Source organism: Sciurus vulgaris (assembly GCF_902686455.1).
Source record: "Sciurus vulgaris genome assembly, chromosome: 17".
Taxonomy (NCBI): Eukaryota; Metazoa; Chordata; class Mammalia; order Rodentia; family Sciuridae; genus Sciurus; species Sciurus vulgaris.
Genome location: NC_136478.1, coordinates 26,435,256 through 26,459,987, shown reverse-complemented (window position 1 = coordinate 26,459,987; position 24,732 = coordinate 26,435,256). Strand labels below are relative to the sequence as shown.

At 36.2% G+C, this 24,732-nt stretch overlaps 1 protein-coding gene across 7 annotated transcripts in view; it reads right to left on the bottom strand.

Moving 5' to 3' along the window:
• CNOT1 (CCR4-NOT transcription complex subunit 1) overlaps window positions 1-24,732 on the bottom strand; it is an 87,840-nt gene that overhangs the window by 892 nt on the left and 62,216 nt on the right. For 5 of the 7 annotated variants that reach the window (XM_079118318.1, XM_079118321.1, XM_079118320.1 and 2 more), the window contains 22 exons: window positions 24,008-24,124; window positions 23,551-23,661; window positions 21,250-21,327; window positions 20,900-21,077; window positions 19,996-20,126; window positions 18,182-18,478; window positions 17,488-17,628; window positions 17,288-17,392; window positions 16,555-16,674; window positions 14,924-15,115; window positions 13,486-13,628; window positions 12,581-12,689; window positions 12,310-12,479; window positions 11,475-11,727; window positions 9,117-9,365; window positions 7,850-8,013; window positions 7,531-7,648; window positions 6,034-6,135; window positions 4,406-4,579; window positions 3,517-3,666; window positions 2,516-2,696; window positions 829-961 (listed from right to left, as the gene is read on the bottom strand). In XM_079118318.1, coding sequence (XP_078974444.1) covers window positions 829-961; window positions 2,516-2,696; window positions 3,517-3,666; window positions 4,406-4,579; window positions 6,034-6,135; window positions 7,531-7,648; window positions 7,850-8,013; window positions 9,117-9,365; window positions 11,475-11,727; window positions 12,310-12,479; window positions 12,581-12,689; window positions 13,486-13,628; window positions 14,924-15,115; window positions 16,555-16,674; window positions 17,288-17,392; window positions 17,488-17,628; window positions 18,182-18,478; window positions 19,996-20,126; window positions 20,900-21,077; window positions 21,250-21,327; window positions 23,551-23,661; window positions 24,008-24,124 — 3,416 coding nt within the window. The remainder of the gene's footprint in view (window positions 1-828; window positions 962-2,515; window positions 2,697-3,516; window positions 3,667-4,405; window positions 4,580-6,033; window positions 6,136-7,530; window positions 7,649-7,849; window positions 8,014-9,116; window positions 9,366-11,474; window positions 11,728-12,309; window positions 12,480-12,580; window positions 12,690-13,485; window positions 13,629-14,923; window positions 15,116-16,554; window positions 16,675-17,287; window positions 17,393-17,487; window positions 17,629-18,181; window positions 18,479-19,995; window positions 20,127-20,899; window positions 21,078-21,249; window positions 21,328-23,550; window positions 23,662-24,007; window positions 24,125-24,732) is intronic. The other 2 variants (XM_079118323.1, XM_079118324.1) reach the window with 1 other exon arrangement.

The window sequence follows — 24,732 nt, the reverse complement described above, 5'->3', positions numbered from 1 at the left end:
ATTAAAAAAAGGTGAATTCACCTCCCCACATATCTTGGTTAATACATGCAGATTATAGTGGGAATACTTGGGGGTTTGAATCCTGGCCCTAAGCTCTACAAGAAAAATGGTTTTCATAAGCCTATAAAATACACAGCACACAAAAAATAATCAAGAATGAACATCTGGGCTGAGGTTGTGGCTCAGTGGTAGCGTGCTCGCCTAGCATATGTGAGGTACTGAGTTCGATCCACATGACCACATATAAATAAAAGTCCATTGACAACTATAAAAATATTTTTTTTAAAAAATGAAAAATGAACATCCAATGAGAGCTGAGGGAAAAAAGATTCTAACACTACCACAGGTTTTATTATTAAGTGAACAGAAAAGTTTTTTAAAGTAAATTTCTCACTAGAATCTACCTATTTCCCAATTTCTAATCCAATATAGAATCCAAGCAATCTGCAACTGATTTGTATGTTAGGAAAATTATCTGATTTCTCTTAAGACCTTTCCACCCAGAAGTAATTAAAAAGGGGGAGAAGGGGAGGATTCTTGAGTATTTATTAGACGTGTATTGATTCAGAACTCTCATCCAAAGTACGGCTATCACTCCTACCATTACCACAAAGAAATTCCTACCTTTCAATAAAAGTGTACCCTTTCAAAAAAGAAAACTTCATTTTAACAACAGTATTAGGAGGGCATGGATTCTGATCACAACTATATCCCATATATAACACGGTAGAAAAATATCCAAACACCTGAGTGCATAGAAAAGAACTAAATTCTAAATGAAGGGGAGAGAATTTTGACCCATTTGAAAATAACTTTTATTCTTTTTACCTTGTGATCTGTTCCTGGATAGCTTCAGTGTTGGCCTCTGCAAAAAGGTAGAGCATGGTGCAGCTGAAGTAGTGAGTGTGGCTATTTGGGTACCGCAGCTGATTCGCAATTGCATTCAAGAAGAGATATCGACCTAGAAATTAAGAAATGAATGAGGATTTGCTCTGAAAGGCCAACATAGAGAAATAGTTCTGTTTAAGATTTGGGCTTCTTACAGAAGCATTCAGGATCCCTAGGAGGTTTTTCTTTGTGGGTTTTGCTGTGATATTACCAACATTAGAAATTTAAAGTAAGATTTAAAATAAATTTGAGAGGGGGAGCTAGAGAATGAACCCAGGAGCATTCTACATCTGAACTGTCCCCGACTTTTTGAGACAGAGTCTCTAAATTGCTAAGCTAGCACTAAAATTTGTGATCCTCCTGCCTTAGCCCTCAGTAGCTAGAATTACAGGTATATGCTACCACACCTGAATACTTTTTTATAAGAGGCACTTAGGTTAATGTAAATAACATTTAGAAAAAAATAAAATTTCACCCAGAAATTCAGTGAAAAGAGTCAGTGTTTTAACATTTTATAAGTCTAATGTCATAATGGAAGAAAACTGGATTCTCATTTCTGCCTATGCATTTAATCAGTTGTAGCACGTTTCATGTAGTCTCTGGGGAAATTTTTCCGTATACTTGTGATAGCAATAAATTGTGTCTATTATCAAAGTAGTTTTGACTTCATAGCCTATCTAAGAAAGTCTTGAAACCACCCACTTAAGTTTTAAAACCACATTTTGAGAACAAGTAGTTTAATAAGCCATACTGGAATAAGTACTAACTGGGTTTGGCTGCCTGCCTATGCATGATGTTCCTATGTTTATGAAGCTACAATAGTCACACTGCACACTTCCCTAATACCTGCCCTGCTTTTAGCGCTGAGGTCTGGATGTTAATGATATTCATCAAATCTTCATTTTTTTTGGGGGGGATGCTGGGGATCGAACCCAGGGCCTTGTGCTTACAAGGCAAGCACTCTACCGACTGAGCTATCTCCCCAGCCCCCAAATCTTCATTTTAAGTTCTCTTGAACCCTTCTAAAAACAAGCAGTATATATACTCAAGATTCATTAGCCTCTGAAGAATCCATGGCAAAGTAAAAAGTTAATACTCCTAACAAACAATGTACTAAAATGAGCAGGACTGTATAGCTATTTAGCATCTAACTGGGGTTCCTGTTTTCTAAGAATAGATACAGAGCACCAAAAGAAATGAAGCTCAACCAGGAAAGATGCAAACTAACAGGAATTATACTGTTGAACTTCTTGAATAGGGAAGTCCTATTAATTGTTATGCCTCACATTTATGTCTGGCAAACAAGTGCCTATAAATGTTGGGGAAAGGCAGACTAATAATATAAGCCAATGTTTTAATAAACTACAAGTTATTTGCACTTTAGAATACTGTAATGAGACCAAAATATTAACTGATATGGCAAGATTTTGAGTAATTCCTTTATGCTGTCTTCTGCATAGAATAGACAGTATCCAGTGAATGATGAAATAACCAGCCATACCTATTAAAAAAAAAAAAAAAAAAAAACTGACAGAACATTCTTTATTATGGCTTAAAGCATTTTTATATTCTGTGATCAGATTGTGGCAAAACAGAATTTGACTGTAGTATGGCTGGCTTCACTTACCTTCAGTGTCCAAGTCCACAGCCAGGTTCTGGAAGATGTCCATGTGTGCCGAGTGGGTGATGGTGCTCATTGAAGGCGTGCTGCCCTTGTTGTGGATATGTGCAATGGCCTGAGTCCCTACATAGAGCACCAGTGCATTGATGAGCTGGAGGTTGTAGCGATTGCCAGGCTCATTGGATACCTAAATGAGCAAAACAGAAAACTTACTTGCCGAACTTACTCTAGCACCAATGTTTTATAAACTTGTCTTCCACCTCCACAGAAAAGCTAAACTACTCTGTGCTCTTTGTGATTTAATAGCCACCTAAGAATGGTTCTTCCAAGAGAAACATGGGAACCCAAATAGCATCACTAAGTTCATGGCATAGTTCCAAAAGTTTATCAAGTCAAAACATGCACTATTCCAATTATAATGAAGATTTGGGTGGAAGATATGATGGTACATGCCTGAAATCCCAGCTGTGGGAATCTGAGGCAGAAAGATCACAAGTTCAAGGCCACCTCAGCAACTTAGACCCTGACTCAAAAGGGGCTGGGGACAGAGCTCAGTGGTGGTGGAATGCCGCTGGGTTCCATCCCCACTATTGCAAAGGAAGAAAAAATCAAATTTGGATAGGAAGAAAATAATGGTTACATGGTGTGACAAACTGGAAAAATAACTGAATATCATTCTTTCTACATAGCAAAGTGAACCAGAATCCATTTATTTAGAAATCTCTTGGGAGTACAAATAGGGAATGACTAAACGGTCTATTCTTGTGGGAAGAGGGGGACAAAAAATCCCATTACAGGTTATCTAATCTAAAGCCTTATGTCACTGATGAAATATACCAGTAAAATATATAATTCAGTTAACCTCATCCAACTAACAAATATGACAATGTTTCTGAACCTTTAAATTAGGTTGAAAATACTAACTCCTGAAATGGACGACACACAGAATGATGCATAGAAGTGCTTTCTATGGAAGACATAGCAGAGTTTAAGCCAAACCAGTTAACCTGTAGATTGCTGCGCAGATCAGACAGAAAAGTGACCGGTGATCGAGTTTTAAGATAGGAATCCAAATCCTTTTTGAACTGAGGTGGCATCACTCCAGTGAAATTAGTGAGAATCCGGGGTGCAATATTAATTTCACTCAACATGTCCACCTGCCACAAAAGCCAAAAATCAAAACTAGAATCAACTGTAGGAGCTGACAACAAATCTATCTATGCTAGAGTGATAGGATTTTTTTTCTGAAATTACACACACATAAAATGATAGGAATTTCCTCAGTCTGCAAAATGTTTTTCCTTTCTAAAATAAGTATTTGTGGAAAGGTCTAATTTGCACCACTAACCAATTATAAACTTTAGATTTCAAAATTAAGAGTTCAGAAGGTGTTTCCTTGCCCACCATCAAATGCCCTAGAGAATAAAAAGATATCACACTTGTTTTTCAGATACTGAGGTGGGAACAAAGGGGGAGGAGTAGAAAATACATAAAAAATATCTAGTATCCATGACAGGGTTGTGTGATTCTAAGTGACTCTTTTACTTCAACAATTTAAACCCAGATTCACACACCACAAAATATGTAAAATATGGGTATAACAAAAAGTCTGTTTGTCCTGCAAGTCTTTGTCATATAGGAGGTATGACAGGAAATATCTGGCCCATCTCTAGGTCAGGGCTCTGAAAATATGGCTAAATCCAATATCAAAATGAGTTTTTAAATAGTAACTAGAAAAATACTATGTACCAATATTCAGCAGCAGCAATATCATTACCCATAAAGCATAACAATAGTTTCCCCTCAAAGTACCCTTACCTAACACAATGTGTGCATATTGGGGAGAAGGGAGTGAAACAGACTGCTTATCAGAGAACACTTTTCCTTGAACTTTACCTTAAGATTAGGAGTGAATGGGTCTGGGAGCCTCATATTTCTTGGGAAGGCACTCAAAATCAAATTTCTTAACTGGATACAATTAGGTGGGATCACATCACAGAACCCATAATGGTAATCACAAAGGAACTCAGGAAAATCATGCAAAAGAACCAGTAGCACTCTTAGAGTACCCTATTTAAAAAGAAAAAAAAATTTTTTCCACAATAAAAAAAGGAAGTAACAATCCTCTTATTATGAATTATCTCAAGTAAAAAAGGTAAAAAATATATTCACTTCAATAACATAAGAACTGGTGGTTATTAATCAATACTAATATCATTTATTACAAATCAAAGGTTCTGTTAAAAGGTTAATAAAATGGATAAACCCTACCTAAGACTGGAGAAAACCCCAAACTTATCACTATCAGTAAAATTTAAAAAGAATGACTACTACAGCTCTCACAGACAGGAAACACTCAGAATATTAAACAAATGTATGCTAATAAACTTGACAATTTAAATACACAAATGATACCCAGAACTTTACACAGGCAAAGATTTCTTATACAAGTTACAAAAGGTCACATTTAATTTAAGCAGAAAACTGGTAATTTTGATTAGAATAAAATTTAAAGCTTCTTCAAATGATATTTTCCTCTAAGAGAGTGAAGACAATCACTAAGAGTGGGAGATATCTGAATATATACCAGCAAAAGGTTTATATTCATATTACATGAAGAATTTTTATTTAAAAGTAAAGTAACAGGCTGGGGGCATTACTCAGTGGTAGAACACTTGCTTAGGCTAGGGGCATTACTCAGTGGTAGAACACTTGATTTGATCCCCAGCACTGCAGAAAAAAAATAAACACCAGAAAATACAATAAAAAAATATTTAAGAAAAATACAAAACAGTCCAATAGATACATAAGCAAAATACTGAAAGAGAATCATTACAAACAAGGGTCAAAGGTACTTTCTGTAGTACTCAACTGACATTTAAATGCAAGATGAGAGAGATTTATTAACTGTGATTTAGTCCCAGTTAGATTAAGAAATGCTTTTTAATTGAAAAAGCAGGAATTGGGGGCCCTGGGTTCAATTCCCAGCACCATTAAGAAACAAAACTCAGAAAGGAATTTAAAAAAAAAGAACAACAGAAATAGGGGTAAAATATTAGAAAATTATCACAAAGAGGCTAATCTACAAATGAAAATCTCGCTTAAAAATCGTTAAGAAAATGCAAATTAAAACACGTTATGAAATTCTACTGTAGGACTACCCAAAATGGTGTGCACGTGAGCACGTGTACATATACACATCTGTATATGTATATATATATTTAAGTATATATATATATATATAGTGTATACATATATCAGAATATGATAAGATGTGGATTAAGAGTAATTGATCTATTGCTGAAAAGTGCAAACTGGAACTTGCACTCAAAAAGATTATCTAATGAAATTGAACATTTGAATATCCTAGGATCTAGGAGTTCATTTATGCAAGTATATTGGATTTTTATACTTTTCTGCACATGATTATACTTTAAAAGCTTAATAATGAAGACAATAATAAGGTCTTGTACTTCCAGGGTATTGTTTTTAGTTCTGGTCATTATCTTAAAAATCCAAATTACCTTGTAGAGGATTTGCATGGGTTTGGTGAGTTCCACATTTCTAAGGAAAGGCGCTAAATATTTGAATAAATCAATAAGTAGCTGTGCATACATGGGCCATCCCTGGAAGAAAGAAATGTATATGAGTCATAATTATACTTGTATGTTATTCATCCACTAAAAAAAAAAAAAAATTCCCAAGCAGCTACACTCTCATTTTTCTTCTTCGCACTAATATAAGCAGAGCATACTAATGAGTACTTCTCCCAGACTGACATTAGAAAAGCCTAAGTGACTATTAAAGTAGTGGGAAATGGTCTGTGAAACAAACTGGTTCCACAGATTTCAGAACGCACTGGTCCTTTTGCCTGTAAGAAAATTAAAAAGGGGAGAAGAGGAGCAACCTTGAGACAATTTCAGATATAAGACAGGTAGATGGAGATCTATTTTCTTAATTCCTTCTTTTAATTAATTAATTCCTGGGTCGACTATTTCCATTTCTACCCCCATTTATTTACAACATGAATTCTCTGACTTTCAGCAAAAATTGGCCTGATTACTGTCCCCAACCCTATCATTCAGGTTCATTCTTCTATACTTTTATTCAATCTGCTGTGTTCCCTCCTCCTGGAATGCCCTTCTCCAAATAAAACCAAGTTCATTTAAGGGTTGTTTCCCCTTTTTTTTGGCCAAGTTCACTTTAGCATGTAGCAGTCACATTTTCTTCTGGTCTGAGGGGCCAAACAAAAGTACTTTCTATAATACTCATTTGACATTTAATTGCAATATAAGAAAGATACTTCTTTTCTTAATTATGGTGTATATTCCCAATTAGACTAAGAAACCCTGTAACAGAACTTGGTAATAATCCTTTAAATAAAGTAAACCAGGGTTCAGAGTGCAGCTCATTTGATAAAGCACTTGCCTAGCAGGTCCTGAATTCAATCCACATTATGGGGACAGTAGGGCATTTAGCACCATGGTCCTCAATATTCAGGGCAATGTGTGTGTGCCTGTTTGTGTTCAGGGGGTGGAGGTTTGACACCATGCTCTTCAATCTTAGTTGTAAAAATTTTTTAGCATTTAAGAATCTAAACTTGTGAAACTAGCAAGTTCCAGAGCCCTATTTCCTAGCGATTTATTCAGTTATCTAGTAACTTCAATTTTAGAAACAAAACCAGAAACTCTCACAATTATGTTTTAGAATAATTGCTGTGTATAAAGCAGCAACACATTACAAACATTTCAACAAAAGCTTTAACACAAGTGGTCCACAACAAAGTTGGAAGGGAAAGTAACACTTAATAACCAAGAAATGGCTTTCAGGGAGAGGCAGTCAAGTAATCGTTAAACCCCTTTCCACAACATTGACTCTACATAGAATAAACAATTCTCTCAAATAAGCTTCGAAGAAGTACAATGACTAGTAAATGACTAATAGCAGTCTATAAGCAGTGCTAATATATAAGCCCTAGGTAGTTACAGTCTTCATCTGTAGGAGATAAACTGCAGCCACACCTTCTGCTGTGGCGTATGTGCCAACATTCTTGCAATAAATATCCGATGGGAGATCAGTTCAAGCCAGGCATATACAAAACCAGGAGCTTTGGTAGGCCTCAAGATGTGGAATGTATTGCTAAAAGAAAGGGAGGAAAAACAAAACAAAAACACCTTAGTAAGAAGCCCAAATTGAAATACAGCAAAAACTACATGAATACAGAAACTGCATATTGTTTGACAAATCAAAACAATCCACATGCCTCAAAACACTCCTACAATTTTACTACTTTGAATCAGCAGAACTTAACTAGTCTCTAAAAGATAGAACAATACTCACCAGAAAGCTGTAAGTGTCTGGAAATTAATGGTTTCCAACACATGTTCAGGTGCATTGAGTTCTAAGAGCAGCATGATAAAAATTCGATGGTAGGGAAGCTGCTGAAATTCACTTTGCCGAACATCATGATCCTGTAGGAGAACTCCCACTACTATTCCAAGGACCTGCGTACAACAACACACAGAATACAACTTAAGTTGTACAGATAATTCATTCGAATTCATCTGTCATTTTTAACTCATGGTGCTTTTGCCCTGTGTTTATATGAACTACATTAAAGGAAAGGTATTAACTATTTAAATACAAAACTATGCTGGCAGTCAAAAGGGGCATACATTTGACTTTGGCCTGCCATGTTCTGAGTTTCAATATCCTTGAATCAGTCCTAAAGATTCTCCACAAATGCCCACTGGTTTTCTAAGAGCTCTAAAAATCAGCATGGCCCCTAACATTTTACCATGTCAACCTAGTCCAATAATCTAATTCTTCTGGTCTGATATAGTTGACAAATAAGCAAATAGGTTTACACCTCTATTGGCATTTAGTACTCAGCAGAGCTGTTGCACAGGCTGCAGAGATGTTTCATTCAAAGAATTATCTTTCATGCCACTTAATTTCTCATTGAACAGTGAGGGATGTGAGGAACCCATTTGTTATTTCCTAAGACCAAAATTTAAGTTCATTTTCACCACTATTTTGGGGATGAGGGATACTAGGGGGATTGAACCCAGGGGCACTTACCCACTAAGCCAAATCCCCACCATTTTTATATTTTATTTAGAGATAGGATTTCACTAATTTGCTTAAGCTGGCACTGAACTCTTTCTGCCTTAGCCTCCAAGTCGCTGGGTTTGTAGGCATGTGCCACCACAACCAGCTCGCACATATTTTTGCACTACTTTAATAATCAATTTCCAAAAATCCCTCTATATAAATCAGTTCAAGGACTAAATGTTATCCTTGGGATTGGAATTGCCCATCTGTTAGCCATAGATGTTTCTAGCCATCTATTCACAATTACTTTGTGTACAGAGCAAATCTAAATCTAATACTACCAAATCTTCTACTGTAATCATTAACATAATATTTAAAATTTCAGGTAAGCACTACATTCTTCTGTAAATTTGTTGGGTATGCTCACATGTTATTTCTGGATTTAATTTCAGGACAGAGAAGAACTGTTACAAAATGATTTTGGGAAAGGTCACAGAAACACTGATATAGACTTTGAATATAAAAAAAACTAAATCATGAAAGTACTTTAGACCTTGTTTAGCAGATTAATCTTTGTGACAGTATTGGTGGCCTCCCCTGAGTGCTTCACTAGCAGTGCAATGAGTCGGACAAAAGCATCCAGGTTGTGATAGCACTTGGCTCGGATCATGGTGGGATTAGCAGCAGGATTGTGCTGCTGCTCAGCTTGTGCTCGGTAACTGATTTCAACACACATTTCAGTGCATAGACGAAAGAACCTTGTTATGAGATCATCAGTCTTCAGTATTCCTTGCTGGTGCATCTTTATCATGGGAACAAAAACAGACACAATGAGACAATACACACAAACTTTGTACACCTTAATGCGAAAGAAATACTAATTTATTCTATTATCTCACTTCTGATTCTTTCTTTGTTTAAAACAAATTTTAAAGTTGCCATTAGAAGAATGACTTCCCATTAAGGAAACATGACAGAATTCCTGTAGTTTTAAGTTTCAATGGAAAGAAGATGAAAATTGAGTAAGAGATCATATTATGGCAAATTTGAATATGAGGGTATTGCCAAATAATTTGGAAAATTAATTATGCAAACAAAATAAACTTTCAGTAGTAACTCCTGAGGTCATAATAGACCACTGGACAATTCCTCTTTCTCCAAGGAGGAAAATAAATTACATTTTTGCTTCTCACAGAATTAAAAGATAATTGTCTCCTACTGACTTAACCAATATCAAAAATTCCAAAACTTCATCTAGATAAATGCCCCCCCATACACAAAAACCACTGATTTGTACAAAGTTAGGTATCAAATGAAAACACTCATGGATCACGTCCAACTACTTAAATGTAACAAATTGATACCTTACAGCTAAAGTAGAAAAGGAAAGCTTGCTTGTAAGATAGGAAAAACTATAAATTACATGATAAATGATCTATCTGTAAGTAGAGTTGAAAAGATGTTATTTGGCTAGGAGGAGGAAAGAGAAAACAGTAACAACAAAACACCACCACCACAACAGGGAACTGTCCATTTAAGGCTACAGAGGAAGGAAGTCAGCGTTCACCTAACAAAGAAATTAAGCCCAGGGGGAAAGCTTGGAGGTTATCTTGGAAATTTTAAAACAATTTAACTGTCTCTTCATAAAAAAACAAGACAGTTGAATTGGAAGGAATATGATAATAATGTGCCTTTGTTACAATAAAGGGCTTTCAATGTCTATACTGAAATCCAAAAAAGTAATAGACCAGTCTGCCACAATAAAGAGGAAGCACAAAAAAGAAAACAAGAATTCTCAAAAGAATGCAAAACAGAACAGGAAAGTATGATACATGATCTTTTTTTCGAGAGAAAGAGAGATAACACATAAGCCAGCAGAAAGAACTGAGACAGGTGCCTTATTCATGCCCCATGAAATAGCAATGATCACAAAAACCAGTTAATGCAAAATTTTTCCATACAAATCAAACTACATACATGCAGTAATATCTTTTCAATATGGTATGTTTTATAGTTTCCTGGATTCTTTTAGTGGAGAAATTTACTTGGTACATTTTACTAGGTAACATTCATGTTGAAAAGAAAACCCAATATGTAAGAACTTATAGGGTAAAATCCATTTTTCAACATTCCATTGTCATTTACTTAAAAACAGAACTAATTAGTAATCTTTCTCAGGCAACATACCCAAGTTCTGTTTTCAGTTTGAAAATCTGGAGAAATAAGCAGATAATTCACCCTGACTATAAACATTAATTTCTAAAGAAATTCTAAGACCAGCACAGGAAAGTGCCACTCTTGCCAAGAACACATTGACCAATGCTCTTAATCCCTTGTATTTGCTAAAAGCAGTCAGTGATGATAAAAATATAGCTCTCCTCAATACTTTTTTCTTTCATCCTATCCACAAAAAATCATCAAACCTTGGTTTTTAGCTAGGGGTTTGGTTCCTAACACTGAAATTCCAATTTGCACCAATTTATGAATTGAAATACTAAAACTATTTTCCAAAATAGAATGTTTAGGTAGATAAGTTACTTCAAAAATAAATATCACTTAAATAAGTATTTTATTTTTTATACATGAGATTCAAGAGTTTCAATTATTTAGTAGCCCATAATCCATCACTACTGATTATCAAGCTAGTTAAGTTATATTTGGCAGCTTCATTATAATCTGCCTCAATGTACACTAGTTAGAATAGGATAAATAGGACTGAATGGGGTGGGGTAGGGATGCTCACTGTACTGCTTTGGTCAATGAGGAAACACAAAGGCTATTTTGTAAAGCATAAAGCATAACGGTGACATTTTTTACATGAATCTGGAGGTAAGTATCTAACCACAGGTATGTAATACTGAGCTTTATTACTGGAGGTTATCACATCCTACTTATGTTGAATAAAAAGCACCTTTCTTTCCAAAAGCTCTACCTGTCCAACAAACGCAGAGAAAGCTTTGGTACTGTCACGGCCAGCAGCTGCTGAATGGTAGAGATTCACCCATTCCCTCAGAAGATACTCTGCCTTCTCCCTTAGGCCTGGAGGATCATCATACTCTGAGGCTTGAGAGATCCCAGAATGCATCATAAAGTTAGGGCCTCCATGAGCACGATCAATCATGGCTTCATAGTTGGATCGCACTACTTCCATCAGCTGGGGCAATCTAGTACAATAAATCCAGAGTGAAAAATCAGACTATTCCAGGTTCTGATTTCAGAGAAACACAGTTGGACAATTTGACTATTTAATAGAAACCACAAAGGAATGATCACTTCACTTGAGCATTTCCATACATAATTAAAACCATCTTTGGTCTCTTCCTATCTACTTATGCAAATGACAGGCTTAAGCTACATCTTTACCAAAAACCATGCTCACTGAAATGGAGCCAATATTCAGAGTCAACAAATCCTTCACTGCTTGCCTATTATGTAACATGATTCATCTCTATTAAATTCACTTGGCTTAAAAAAAAAAAAAACACAAACCCACAGCCTTTTAGGTGTCAGGATATAAGCGACAGGGCTCTGACACTAACTCAATAGTTCTTGTATGTACTGCTTTATATCGGGAAGGTCTGATAGACTTCCACACTTCTAGTGACAATATTAGAAAAACTCTCATTGTGTTTGTAGGTAGAGCAGTTATTAAGAAGTAATGTTAGTAAGTCTTGAATGTTCCTTTCTAAAGCTCTTTCTTTGGATATCACTGAATGCACAGGGAACCCAAAATATTTCATTCTCACCCTTCTGGAGCGTTGCCTCTGGAATGAGCATTGATCCTCATGAGGGTTTCAATGGTATGGAACAGATCTGCCTCAGTAACATGGGAAACACTCCTTTCATCCACCAGAAGGATTTTTACCAATTGCATAGCAAATGCCACGGCCATGTAGTTTAAACCATTCTCCATTGACTGATAACACAAAAAATGCAATTTGAGAGAGAGAACACTTTGGGGAAAAAATACTCCCCCAGGCCTTCTGTCAGCTCAAGTAAATTAAATTCGTTCTATACCTGAGCTAGGTGAAGATCATACTGCTGCATGTTAACCAAATGATTGCGAATTAGCAACTCAACAGCTTCCACATTATATTTGTATTCATCTCGACATTCAATTAGGCACCTAGGAAAAGTTGAAATTTTATTTGTGTAGGCTTAATCATACTGTATTGAGTAAAAAAAAGGTTCACTTTACTCAATGTACATTTCTTCCAAATTAAAGATGCCTTCAATTTAGAGTCAACTGCAAAACTCAGGACCCGAGTTTAAAATCAGCCAGGGAAACAGCTAAGTGGCACAATGGATCTTTAGCATGTACCAAACACAAAACAAAAAGAACACACACACACAACACAGTCAAATATTAAATAGAACAGTCCAATTCTTTGAGGCAAAGTTAAGATAGTTCAGGCTTTGCTTTTAAATGTTGAGAAATGAGACTCCATTTAAGACATTAAAATGTTTACCAATGAATATTACTACTGTGAAAGCACTGAAACAAATGACCTACAGTTTTATGTCCCAAAACAAGGTACAGGCTTTCTATATCACTGTGAGCAGAAGGTGGAGAGTACCACTCATCTCATTTCTTCAAATTTGGAAATGCAAATATTCCCCTTATCTTCAAGAAAAAAAAAAAAAAAAAGGAAATTTCTAGACTGAAACAGGATGATACATATTAAAATTCACTCCAGCTGGGCTTGGTGGCACACACCTATAATCCCAGCAGCATGGGAAGCTCAGACAAGAGTATCTCCAAGTATGAGGCCAGCTTCTGCAATTTATCAAGGCCCTGAGCAACTTAGTGAAACTGTCTCAAAATAAGAAGTAAAAAGGGCTGGGAATGTAGCTCAGTGGGGTAAAATGCCCCTGGGTTCTATCACTCCAATAATTGCTACTTAAATAAGATGGCTACTAACCTTGTGATCTGTTTGTTGCACCACGGAGATCCATATGCCCTACCATCCTGCAGAGCTTTTAGTACCAAGAGGTGGCACTCCCTATAGCGCAGCAGAAGGTCAGCATCAGCACCACTTGTGGCATCTAATAAGCCCTCTACAGCCTATGGGCAAAAGAAAAGTGTACAGAACCATGGAAACACAGTACTCTGCCCAGTTATGAAAACTAGAAACCAAACTTCAATGTAAACCACTACATACCTTCTAAAACTCTCAAGACTATTATCTCTATTCTAAGTTCTATGTAGTTTAAACTCATTTTGTGGTTCTTTGTTGTCATAAAAAGACTCTGCAGCAGCATCTGCAGCACCTACAAACCCCAGGGATCCCAATCTATCCTGACCCACTGCCTAAATATTTGGATCAAATTTAGAGAACTTTTAAAAGTACTTTCAATAACATAATTGCAAAAAATATTACCTTAAGGAAAAATATAGGCTTCCTACTTTACCATTAACACCTGACATGAAAATGACAGTAGAGTATACAAACATGGAGTATGTCTTATTCTAATTAGGAGGATCCCAGTCTTGCAGTTGTACATGATGTGGAGATTCACTGTGGTGTATTCATATATGTACATGAGAAAGTTGTGTCAGATTCATTCTATTGTCTTACTTATTTCTATCCTGTCACCTTCCCTTCATTCCCCTTTGTCTAATCCACTGAACTTCTATCCCCTTCCCCCTTGTTGTGGGTTAGCATCCACATATCTGAGAGAACTTTTAACCTTTGACTTTTTGGGACTGGCTTATTTCACTTAGCACAACAGTCTCCAGATCCATGTATTTACTGGCAAATGTCAAAGTCATTCTTTTTTATGGCTGAGTAATAGTCTTCTGTGTATATATCCATTTTCTTTACACATTCATCTGTTGAAGGGCACTGAGGTTGGTTTCATAGCTTAGCTATTGTGAATTGAGCTCCTATAAACACTGATGTGGCTATATCACTGCAGTATGCTGAGTTGAACTCCTTTAGATATGTATCAATGAGTGGTATAACCAGGTCAAATGGTGGTTCCATTCTTAGTTTTTTTGAGGGATCTCCATACTGCTTTCCAGAGTGGTTATACCAATATGCAGTACCACTAGCAATGTACGAGTGTATCCTTTTCCCCAAATCCTTGTCAATATTTACTGATACTTGTATTCTTAATTGTTGCTATTCTGAGTATAGTGAGAAGAAATCTCACTATATGCCAAGACTAATTTCTATGCTGAGAAAAATTGTTACTTACATAAAAATGTTACCTGCATAAAAATGTTACTTACATAAGTTCATTTATATTAATTTTTTAAAGTCTTATGCCTAACTTTATAAGCTTGTAGACAATGGTGCAAATCATTACATGTTTATAAACCCAGCTGCTTCCAGGAGTAGCAGCTTAGGAACCAACCTTCTGGAGTAATCCAAGAGCAGCTATGGCATCCCGGGAGTTTCGAGATAATACTACAACCTCCAAAAGACTTCGAAGAGCCTGAGCTTGAGGGTTCATGGCCAGAGTTGGTGGAATGGCATGTAGGTGCTGCTCCAGTTCTGTAATGCACTTATCATAAATCTGAGCTACATCATCTGTTGCCCAAGCTTGCTATTTTAGAGAAGGAAATGAGCAAAAAAAATTTAAGGTGTTTCATTGACACAGATACCTAACAGAGTTCTGTTAGCATATTTACTCTCTTAAAACATAGAGGGCCTCTTCCATCCCCCCTTCCTCAGATATTCAGTCTAAAATACTATTAAGTGAAGTGATGCAAGACAGGCATAGGGCAGAGGTGTTAAAAGACCAAGAAACCTGGCAGACACCAACACAATGAAGTGAACAGAGAGTATCACCAGTAACAAGAAAAAAGGCAGCAACACTTGTGGCATCTTGTAAGTCCTTTACAGGATAAAAAACATAGTATTCAGACTAACTGTCAAAGTATGATAAGACAAGAATAAGAGCATTTCATCACTTCTGTGATATTCCTACCCAAATGTTGCCTATGGATGAAGATGTAATTCAGTGGCAGAGCATTTGCCTTGCACAAGTAAGGCAGCAAGTTGGATCCTCAGAACCACATACAGTGGCACACACCTAATAGTCCCAGCAACTTGGGAGGCCGAGGCAAGAGGATAGCAAGCTCAAAGCCAGTTTCAGCAACTTAGCAAGATCCTAAGTAACTTAGCAAGATCCTGTCTCAAAATAAAATACAAAAAGGGCTGGGGATGTTTCTCAGTGGTTAGGCACCCCAGTTCAATCCCTTGTAACACCCTCCCAAAAGAAAAGTATTACCTAAATTTAAATCTAGCCATGAGAACACAGTGGACAAAACCAAATTAGGTCATTTTAGAAAATTACTGGTTTATGATCTTCAAAGGTGTCAAGGTCAAGAAACAGGAAGAAATTGGGGGAAATATTTAAAATGAATCGTGATTCTAAAAGAAGATCTTTTAACTACATTATTGGGACAACTTGGTGAAGGTCTAAGAATTAGATGGGTGTAAAGTATTTGTGTTAGTTTTCTGATTTAAATGATTATACACTGATCACAAAGGAGATCGTTTTTGTAAAAATCATAAAACCAGCTAGGCACAGTGGCATGCACCTTGTTACTTGGGAGGAAGCTGAGACTTGAGGCAAGCCTGGGCAACACAGTGAGACTCCATCTCAAACACATACATACACATACCTAAACCAAAGGATTCAGAAGTAATAAGTCCTTAGGCCAGTAACATGTCCTCAAGTGCTTAAAGTGGAAAATGTTTTACATGTATTTTTTGCCTGGTTTTGTAAGTAACTTACAAACTTTTAGAAAATTCCAACCCCTCCAAATCTACATAAGTCATGAATTTACCATACAAATTCCTCTAATTAAGCTACCCATTAAAGTTAAATCAATCTCACAGATTTACTCTACAGGTCATACTGATCCGATACAAATACCTGTAACTTAAGCGCCGAAGAAGAAAGTGACATATTTACTAGCAAATACAATTCAAAATTACAGTACAAAACACTCAAGTTGCTCCAAGGCAAGTATTTACCTTCATAGGCTGAGCTAAAAATCCTGTGGGCTGACTGAGGTCATTTGTAGGCAAGAAGCCTGGCACATTGCGTGCAAACTCTTCATAAACAGCCAACTGTTTTGGGTCCACACCACCAACCTGGAAGAACACCACCTATTTTAACATGAGTCACTGCACAATAAAAGGAAGCTTTTCTTAAAAGTGGAAAGCCTACATGAGAGTTAAGCACAGGGGTTCTGGAAAGTCATTACAACATATAACAGTATAATTGAGCATGCATGCCCGTGAACACACAGCTCAGAAGAGGCTTTTCCCTTTTCCTGTTAGTTACTCTTACTCATACATTCATTAAGTTTTCCACTGGAAAATGCCTCCACTGAAAAATCTTCCTTGGAGTCACCAAATATTATCAGATTCCTTACCATTTTGATGGGACCAATTAACAAATATTAGAAAAAAATTAAATACCAGATAATGTAACCAAAATAGCCCAAGTTGAGAAACAAAAGTTAACAGGCACATGTACTCTTTACAGTAGCACTTCAACAACTTTGGAGGGTGGTAGAATCTAAACTATTTCCATACCTGTTCCACAGACAGCTTTAAAGGGAAATGATACTGGGGTGAGATGCTTTCTCAGAAACAACATTAAGCCTTGCTAGCCTATCCTAGTCCCTCGTCTGAGGAGTTCAGACAACGAAAATAAAGAAAATATAGATGAAGCAGGGAGAGAAAGAGACCCAGTTCTCACTTTCAGCCTGATTTGCTCTGGCATCCTCTCAGCTTGATAGGTTAATACCACAGGATCACAGTATCTGCGACCTTCTTGCCTAGCATGTTTTCTCAATTCAAATTCCTACAAACAAAAAAAAGTCACTGAGGTTCTTGTTATGAGGCATTTTCTTAAATTTAAAATAAAAACCACTTAAAAGGCAAAAGCTAAACACTTACAGTTGCTAATCTCTTGTCCATCTCAGGGCCTGCTTTTTCAACTGCAGTCTTCTGAATAAAACAGCAAGCTAATTCACAATTGTCCTGAGCTAACTGAGCAGCTGCCTGATCCATCATTTCTCTTTGTTGTGGGGATGCAGTCTATTAGAAATATAAAGGAAAAAATTTTAAAGTTCTTGTAGTCAACAAGAAATGCAATGCATTCAACAAATTCATTTTAAGTTTTGTCTCTACTTATGAATCAGTTATGACCTTCATATGGCTTTAAATTAGCTCCCTCATCTGTTAAGATGAAAATATCCTACACATTTTCAGTTTCTTACGAATGCAGTAAAAACAATAAAGCAGTGAACAAAGGAATTGTTAACCATGAGATCTGAAACTCAGGAGAGAGATGGTTAGCTTATTCCATTAAAAACAAAAACAAAAACAAAAACAACCTTTCACTTCTTTAAACTTACAAATATTTGGTTATTTACTGTCTGCCAAATACCAGTAAGGATAAAACAATAAGCAAAAAAACATGTGCAAGGCTTTACCTTATAAAACTTAAAATGAAACATATAGGAAGACAGCAAATAAACATGGTGATTTTTAAGACCAAGTGTCAACGTCCACTACCATAGGCAACAAAAAACTCTGGCAGATAAGCAGTAATAAATTTTGTGTTACACTAAGTAAGTAACCAACTTACACGAAGGGCTGAGGCAAAACTGTTTTTTAGGTTTGTAGATATACTCATCAGCAAAGGCTCCCTGCAAGTAATCATAGCCATTCCAGCTGTCAAGTTACGCATCATGTGATGAGCTGCTATTCGCATTCGAGATTCCTCAGAATCCAGGGCAAAATCCTTCCTGACTATTTGCTCACAAGTAGTCATGGCAATCTTAATTGATCGATCTACCACTGGATGCACCAGTTCCTGGACAGCCCGTTCAATTGCTTGACGCACACACTGCTTCAACTGTGGATGAGCCTGAAATAATGGAATCTGAGGGAGGGGTAAACAAATTAATTCAACGGCTTGTTTAAATAAGACAGCAAGCTATATGCAACTACACCCACATTTTGGAATTACTTCAAGAATAACAGAAACTAGACTTTTACTTAAAAGTAACTAATGAAAACTGCAAGAAACAGAAACTGGATTAGAGCGGGTTAAGTCTTCAGTCTACCTTGTGATCCATGATTAAAGGTATGTCAACCTTTAAAATTCCAGTTTAATATATCTGTTCTTTACAAGATGCATTACCTATTTATGGACTTGCTAAGCTAAAATAACACCTAAGTTTTTTTTTTTTTTTTTGAAAAGACACTTCTCTATTAACTTTAGAAAACAATTTTCAGAGAAAGGGCTTCCTACAAAAATTATTATTGTTACAAATAATTCTTCAGAATAGCATGCATTTTTATAGTGATTGTTGAGGTCTCTTGTTTCATTTAAGACTTTCTGATCTTTTGTTTCCAGTATAAACCATGCCCTACTACTCACTTGGGTCCCTTTCACTTATTGAAAAGTTCACTCATAATGAACATGTAACATTCAAATTACTAGGCATATTCCAAAGAGGAATTAATTTTTATCACCCACTCTATATCCAACTTGTCATGTCTACAGGAGGAGGGGGAAAGGAGAAAAGGTTAATATGACCTCTTTAAAGTCCTTTCAAAGTCCTTTTATTTAATACAAAAGTTCAATGTATTAATGTTACTTCTGTATTTGTAAACATTTTCAGTTTCTGAAAAGGCAAGTACAATGAACAAAACAGTAAGAATCAAATAAAACACAAGACTGAGGAAAACAAGCAATAAATTACCAGCCTAAGTATAGAACTTTAAGCATAGGAAAAGGACTGATGGGAGGGTATCTCATCTGACTTTAGATCAGGCAAGGTCCTGCAACCAGCCAAAACAACTCTGCTGAAATTACTAAGTCCCATTTCAAGAGATTATCCTGGAAATATATATATATATATATATATATATATATATATATATATATATATATATATATAAAAAGGTCAGCTCAGTTTCTCTTATCTGAAAAAAAGAACTGGCTTCATATCAAGTTAAAGTGACAAAATAATGAAAGTGAGAGCAAAAAACCATGGTATTCATTAAAAGTCTTTTGGACCTGGGGCTGGGGAGATAGCTCAGTCGGTGGAGTGCTTGTCTTGTAAGCACAAGGCCCTGGGTTCGATCCCCAGCACCCAAAAAAAAAAAAGTCTTTGGACCTAAGAAATATCCATGCCAATTTTACTGCTGGATTAATTTAATCATCATGGCTTGGGATAAGACAGAACAATATGATTGTAATGTTATCATTCAAACTATTTTTTAAGAGAGAAAAAAAAAATATCAACTGTACTACATAGCACTACCAGATCCTTACTCTTTCTGACAAAACCCTACAATATAGTAATTCAGAAGGAAGAGGGAAGAGGAAAGGAAGGTGATCTAACACTGCTGCAAACTAGGAGTTGGGGAAATGGAGTGGTGTGTACTTACTGTTGGGTTAAGAGTAATATGTGGTGCCAGGCCTGCGAGGGAATAGACATTGATGTCGTGGTAGCTGTACTGCGGCTGTGGTGGAACTGTGGCTGTACAGGTAGTGCTGGTAGCAGGTGTTGTAGAAGTGGCTAAATGTAAAGTGACAAAAAAGAGATAAAAAGGTCACACCTGATTTTATAATAAAATTAAGTGAGTATTAAATGGTAATTATCTATCTAAATTAACTGGGTTACTCTCTTGACAGGGGGGTAGTGGTGGTGGTAAGTCATACTTTGCCCATTATGAAAACAAAGTGCTATTATAAAAGAAGAGATCAAAACGCTTAAAAGTGCCAATGGCAGGGCCTGAAAGCCCAGAAATCAATTATTGGGCCTAAGCCCTCCTTGTTGGCTTAGTCTATATGATAAGTATTTCTATCAACCTAGCCTATTTCAGGTTTACCAGGAGAGTCTTAGCACCTAAGAGTAGGGAAAAAAAGCTGGTTTATTCTAACCATACCTCACAACTGTTCAACAGTCCCTACATCCCAAATACCCCCAATCCTATTTATGCAGGTAAAATAATCTGTCCCCCTGGTAAGTTGATGTGGTTGCTTTGAATAATTACACAGGCCATACAATTATTTTTAATACTTCAAACTACGTAAGAGATAACCTGGCCTGAGTGGGATAGAAGAAACAACTGATTAAATCACATTCAGTTAAGACTATCTAATGGAGTGCTAGAATGGAACCTAACAAATTAAGACTGTGCCTAGACATTACTTTTACTTCATAGCTTAGGGGGAACCAAAAAGTATACAAAATGTCAGCAGCACACTATGTGGAATGATAATAGTTTGCTCTATCTGTGGAGATATACCAAGAGCATTCTCAATAGAAGATTAGGCTGCCAAACTTACTTGTGGTTGTGATGGGAGGGAGTTCTTCTGGTTGTTTGACATCTTTCTTTGGAGCAGAGAGCTGTTCATCTAAGTTCTTTAGGCGATCTTTGTCCTTTAGGAGGCTTCCAGGTTTTAGTTCATTGATGTCTAGTGCAAGGTTCTTGCAGAGCACCTCAATCTCAAACTTCAAGTTTAACTGCACAATCCCAATATTTGATTTGAATTTTGAAAAGAAAATTTAGGTTTATTCATTATACACTTCACTTTCAACCCAATCGTTGATAGTGCTTCCTCCCCACAAGTCTTTACAATAAATTTTAATAATATGAAGGCAGGGAATGTTGCAAAGGATAAAGAAACAAATTTACCTTCAAGTCATGTTCCTGATGTAGCTCAGCTAATACATTCATAATAGCCATTGTCCAGGGGTTTGGTGGCCTAAAAACCTAATGAAAAGCTATGTTATATACCTGAACATTGTAAAGGCTATTTATGCTAAGCCTATGGCCAACATCATTCTTAATAGAGAAAAACTGAAACCATTCCCTTTAAAAACGGGATGTCCTCTTTCACCACTTCTATTCAACACTGTCCTCGAAACTCTAGCCAGAGCAATTAGGCAGACTAAAGAAATTAAAGGAATACAAATAGGAAAAGAGGAACTTAAGCTGTCACTATTTACTGATGACATGATTCTATATTTAGAGGATCCAAAAACCTCCTCCAGAAAACTTCTAGACCTCATCAATGAATTCAGCAAAATAGCAGGCTATAAAATCAACACACATAAATCTACAGCATTTTTATACACAAGTGACAAAACAGGTGAAAGGGAAATGAGGAAAACAACTCCATTTGCAATAGCCTCAAAAAAATAAAATACTTGGGCATCAATCTAACCAAAGAGGTAAAAGATCTCTACAATGAAAACTACAAAACACTGAAGAAAGAAATTAAGGAAGACCTTAGAAGATGGAAAGATGTCCCATGTTCTTGGATAGGCAGAATTAATATTGTCAAAATGGCCATACTACCAAAAGTGCTATACAGATTCAACGCAATTCCAATTAAAATCCCAATGACGTACCTCACAGAAATAGAGCAAGCAATCATGAAATTCATCTGGAAGAATAAGAAACCCAGAATAGCTAAAGCAATCCTTAGCAGGAAGAATGAAGCAGGGGGTATTGCAATACCAGAACTTCAACTATACAACAAAGCAACAGTAACAAAAATGGCATGGTATTGGCACCAAAATAGACAGGTAGATCAATGGTACAGAATAGAGGACATAGACACAAACCCAAATAAATACAATTTTCTCATACTAGACAAAGGTGCCAAAAATATGCAATGGAGAAAAGATAGCCTCTTCAACAAATGGTGCTGGGAAACCTGGAAATCCATATGCAACAGAATGAAACTAAACCCCTATCTCTCACACTGCACAAAAATCAACTCAAAATGGATCAAGGACCTTGAAATCAGACCAGAGACCCTGCATCTTACAGAAGAAAAAGTAGGTCCAAATCTTCACCTTGTTGGCTTAGGATCAGACTTCCTTAACAGGACTCCCATAGCACAAGAAATAAAAGCAAGAATCAACAACTGGGATAGATTCAAACTAAATAGCTTTCTCTCAGCAAAGGAAACTATCAGCAATGTGAAGAGAGAGCCTACAGAGTGGGAGAATATCTTTGCCACTCAGTCTTCAGATAGAGCACTAATTTCCAGAATAACCTACCATTTGACCCAGCTATCCCACTCCTCGGCCTATACCCAAAGGACTTAAAATTAGCATACTACAGAGATACAGCCACATCAATGTTCATAGCTGCTCAATTCACAATAGCCAGACTGTGGAACCAACCTAGATGTCCTTCAATTAATGAATGGATAAAGAAACTGTGATACACACACACACACACACAATGGAATATTACTCAGCTATAAAGAGTAATAAAATTATGGTATTTGCAGGCAAATGGATGAAATTGGAGAATATCATGCTAAGTGAGATAAGCCAATCTCAAAAAACCAAAGGACGAATGATCTCACTGATAAGCGGATGATGACACATAATGGGGGGTCGGGGGGGCAAGAATGGAGGAAGGAGGGACTGTATAGAGGGAAAAGAGGGGTGGGAGGGGTGGGGTGGGGAAAAATAACAGAATGAATCAAACATCATTACCCTATGTAAATGTATGATTATGCAAATGGTATGCTGTTACTCCATATATAAACAGAAATATGTATACCATTTGTTTACAATAAAAATAAATTTTAAAAAAGTAATATATACTCATTGTTAAGACATGACAAAGAATAAAGGCATTAAAAATAAAAAAATTAAAAAAAATAAAAAGAAAGGCTATGTTATATTGGCTCCAAAACCAACTTTAAATTTGGAATATTTAAAACACAAATACTTTTAACAAATGTGATCTAAACAAAACCTTCTACCAATAGGTTAAAATAACAAACACCAAAACCTAAAACCATATCCTGAGTCAGTATTTTAATTTCACCTTCTCAAATTGGCTAACACCCACTAAGGAAGACTAACCGAACTAGTTTTACTGTAGTTTTACTACAATCTCTTGGACTTTGTGCTGAAACAATCCAACTGTTACAAATTAGTCATGAATAAAATATTAAAATGTACTCACCACACTACGAATGCTGGACTCCAGAACTTTAGCAACAAAGGGTACTACATAGAGTAACTCCTGTTGTCCTTTAACATAAGCCTCTAGCAGCAAAGATTTCACATCCAAGTCCTAGAATTTAAAACAAACCAAAAAAATCTTCAAAAGCTGGACATGTACTACAAAAGTCCTAAAAGAAGTACCAAAAGAAACATATCTAAGTTCAGACCCAAAATAGCAATCAACATAATATTTGAGCTTTATATTAGAAAAAGAAGTGACAGCCACTCCATGCTGACTTTTCTTTATCCAAAAAGATGTAGGACCCATGGACATAGAACGAGGAATTCAAAACATGGGCCAAAATCCTACAAAAACTCTGGAATCACTAAAATAGCCCCAATAAGTCAAGATCTTCAGACAAAGTATACTGCCCAAACACCACCAAATTTTACAAGAACCATTAGCTGAAACTCACAGTATGTAAGATGGGTTTATTTTTAGCTAATGTGATCATTCCCAGCCAATGTCCCAAGTTCTTCAGCAAAGAACGATCTGAGAAATTGGCTGCAGCTTTATCAGAGGTCAGGAGCACCTGAAATTGTATAGGATTAAGAAAGAAATGAGAAGAATTTATGAAATAAAATTCTAACTAAATATGAGAATTCTATTATCCTATTCTAAAAATAAGCCATCAATTCTTAACACATACCTCAAAGTAAATCTACTCCATACATTTTATTAACAATATTTTGCTGTATTCATTAGCAGTGATGTAAAAGATCTCTTTAGGGGTTGGCAGTACAGCTCAGTAGTAGATCTCTTGCCTAGCATATGAAGGTACTAGGTGTAATCACTAGCAATGCAAAACAAGAACAAAAGTTCTTTTATTTTTTTAAAAAATAGGTACAAACTGAGCAAGTCCTAATCTGAAAACCTAAACTCCAAAATGGCCCAAATCTGAAACTTTTTGGGAGCTGACATGTGGCCAAAAATGGAAATCTTAACATGCGACCTCATATGATGAATTGCAATTAAAAAACAGGCATTATAAAAATATAAAAATTATCTTCTAGCTATATGTATAATAATTCTATATGGCTATATGTATAATTTATGTATAATGTGTACATGAAACAAATTTGGTGTTAATATGTGGGTTTTGAAGCCCAAGATATTTCATTATGTATGTGCAAATACTGG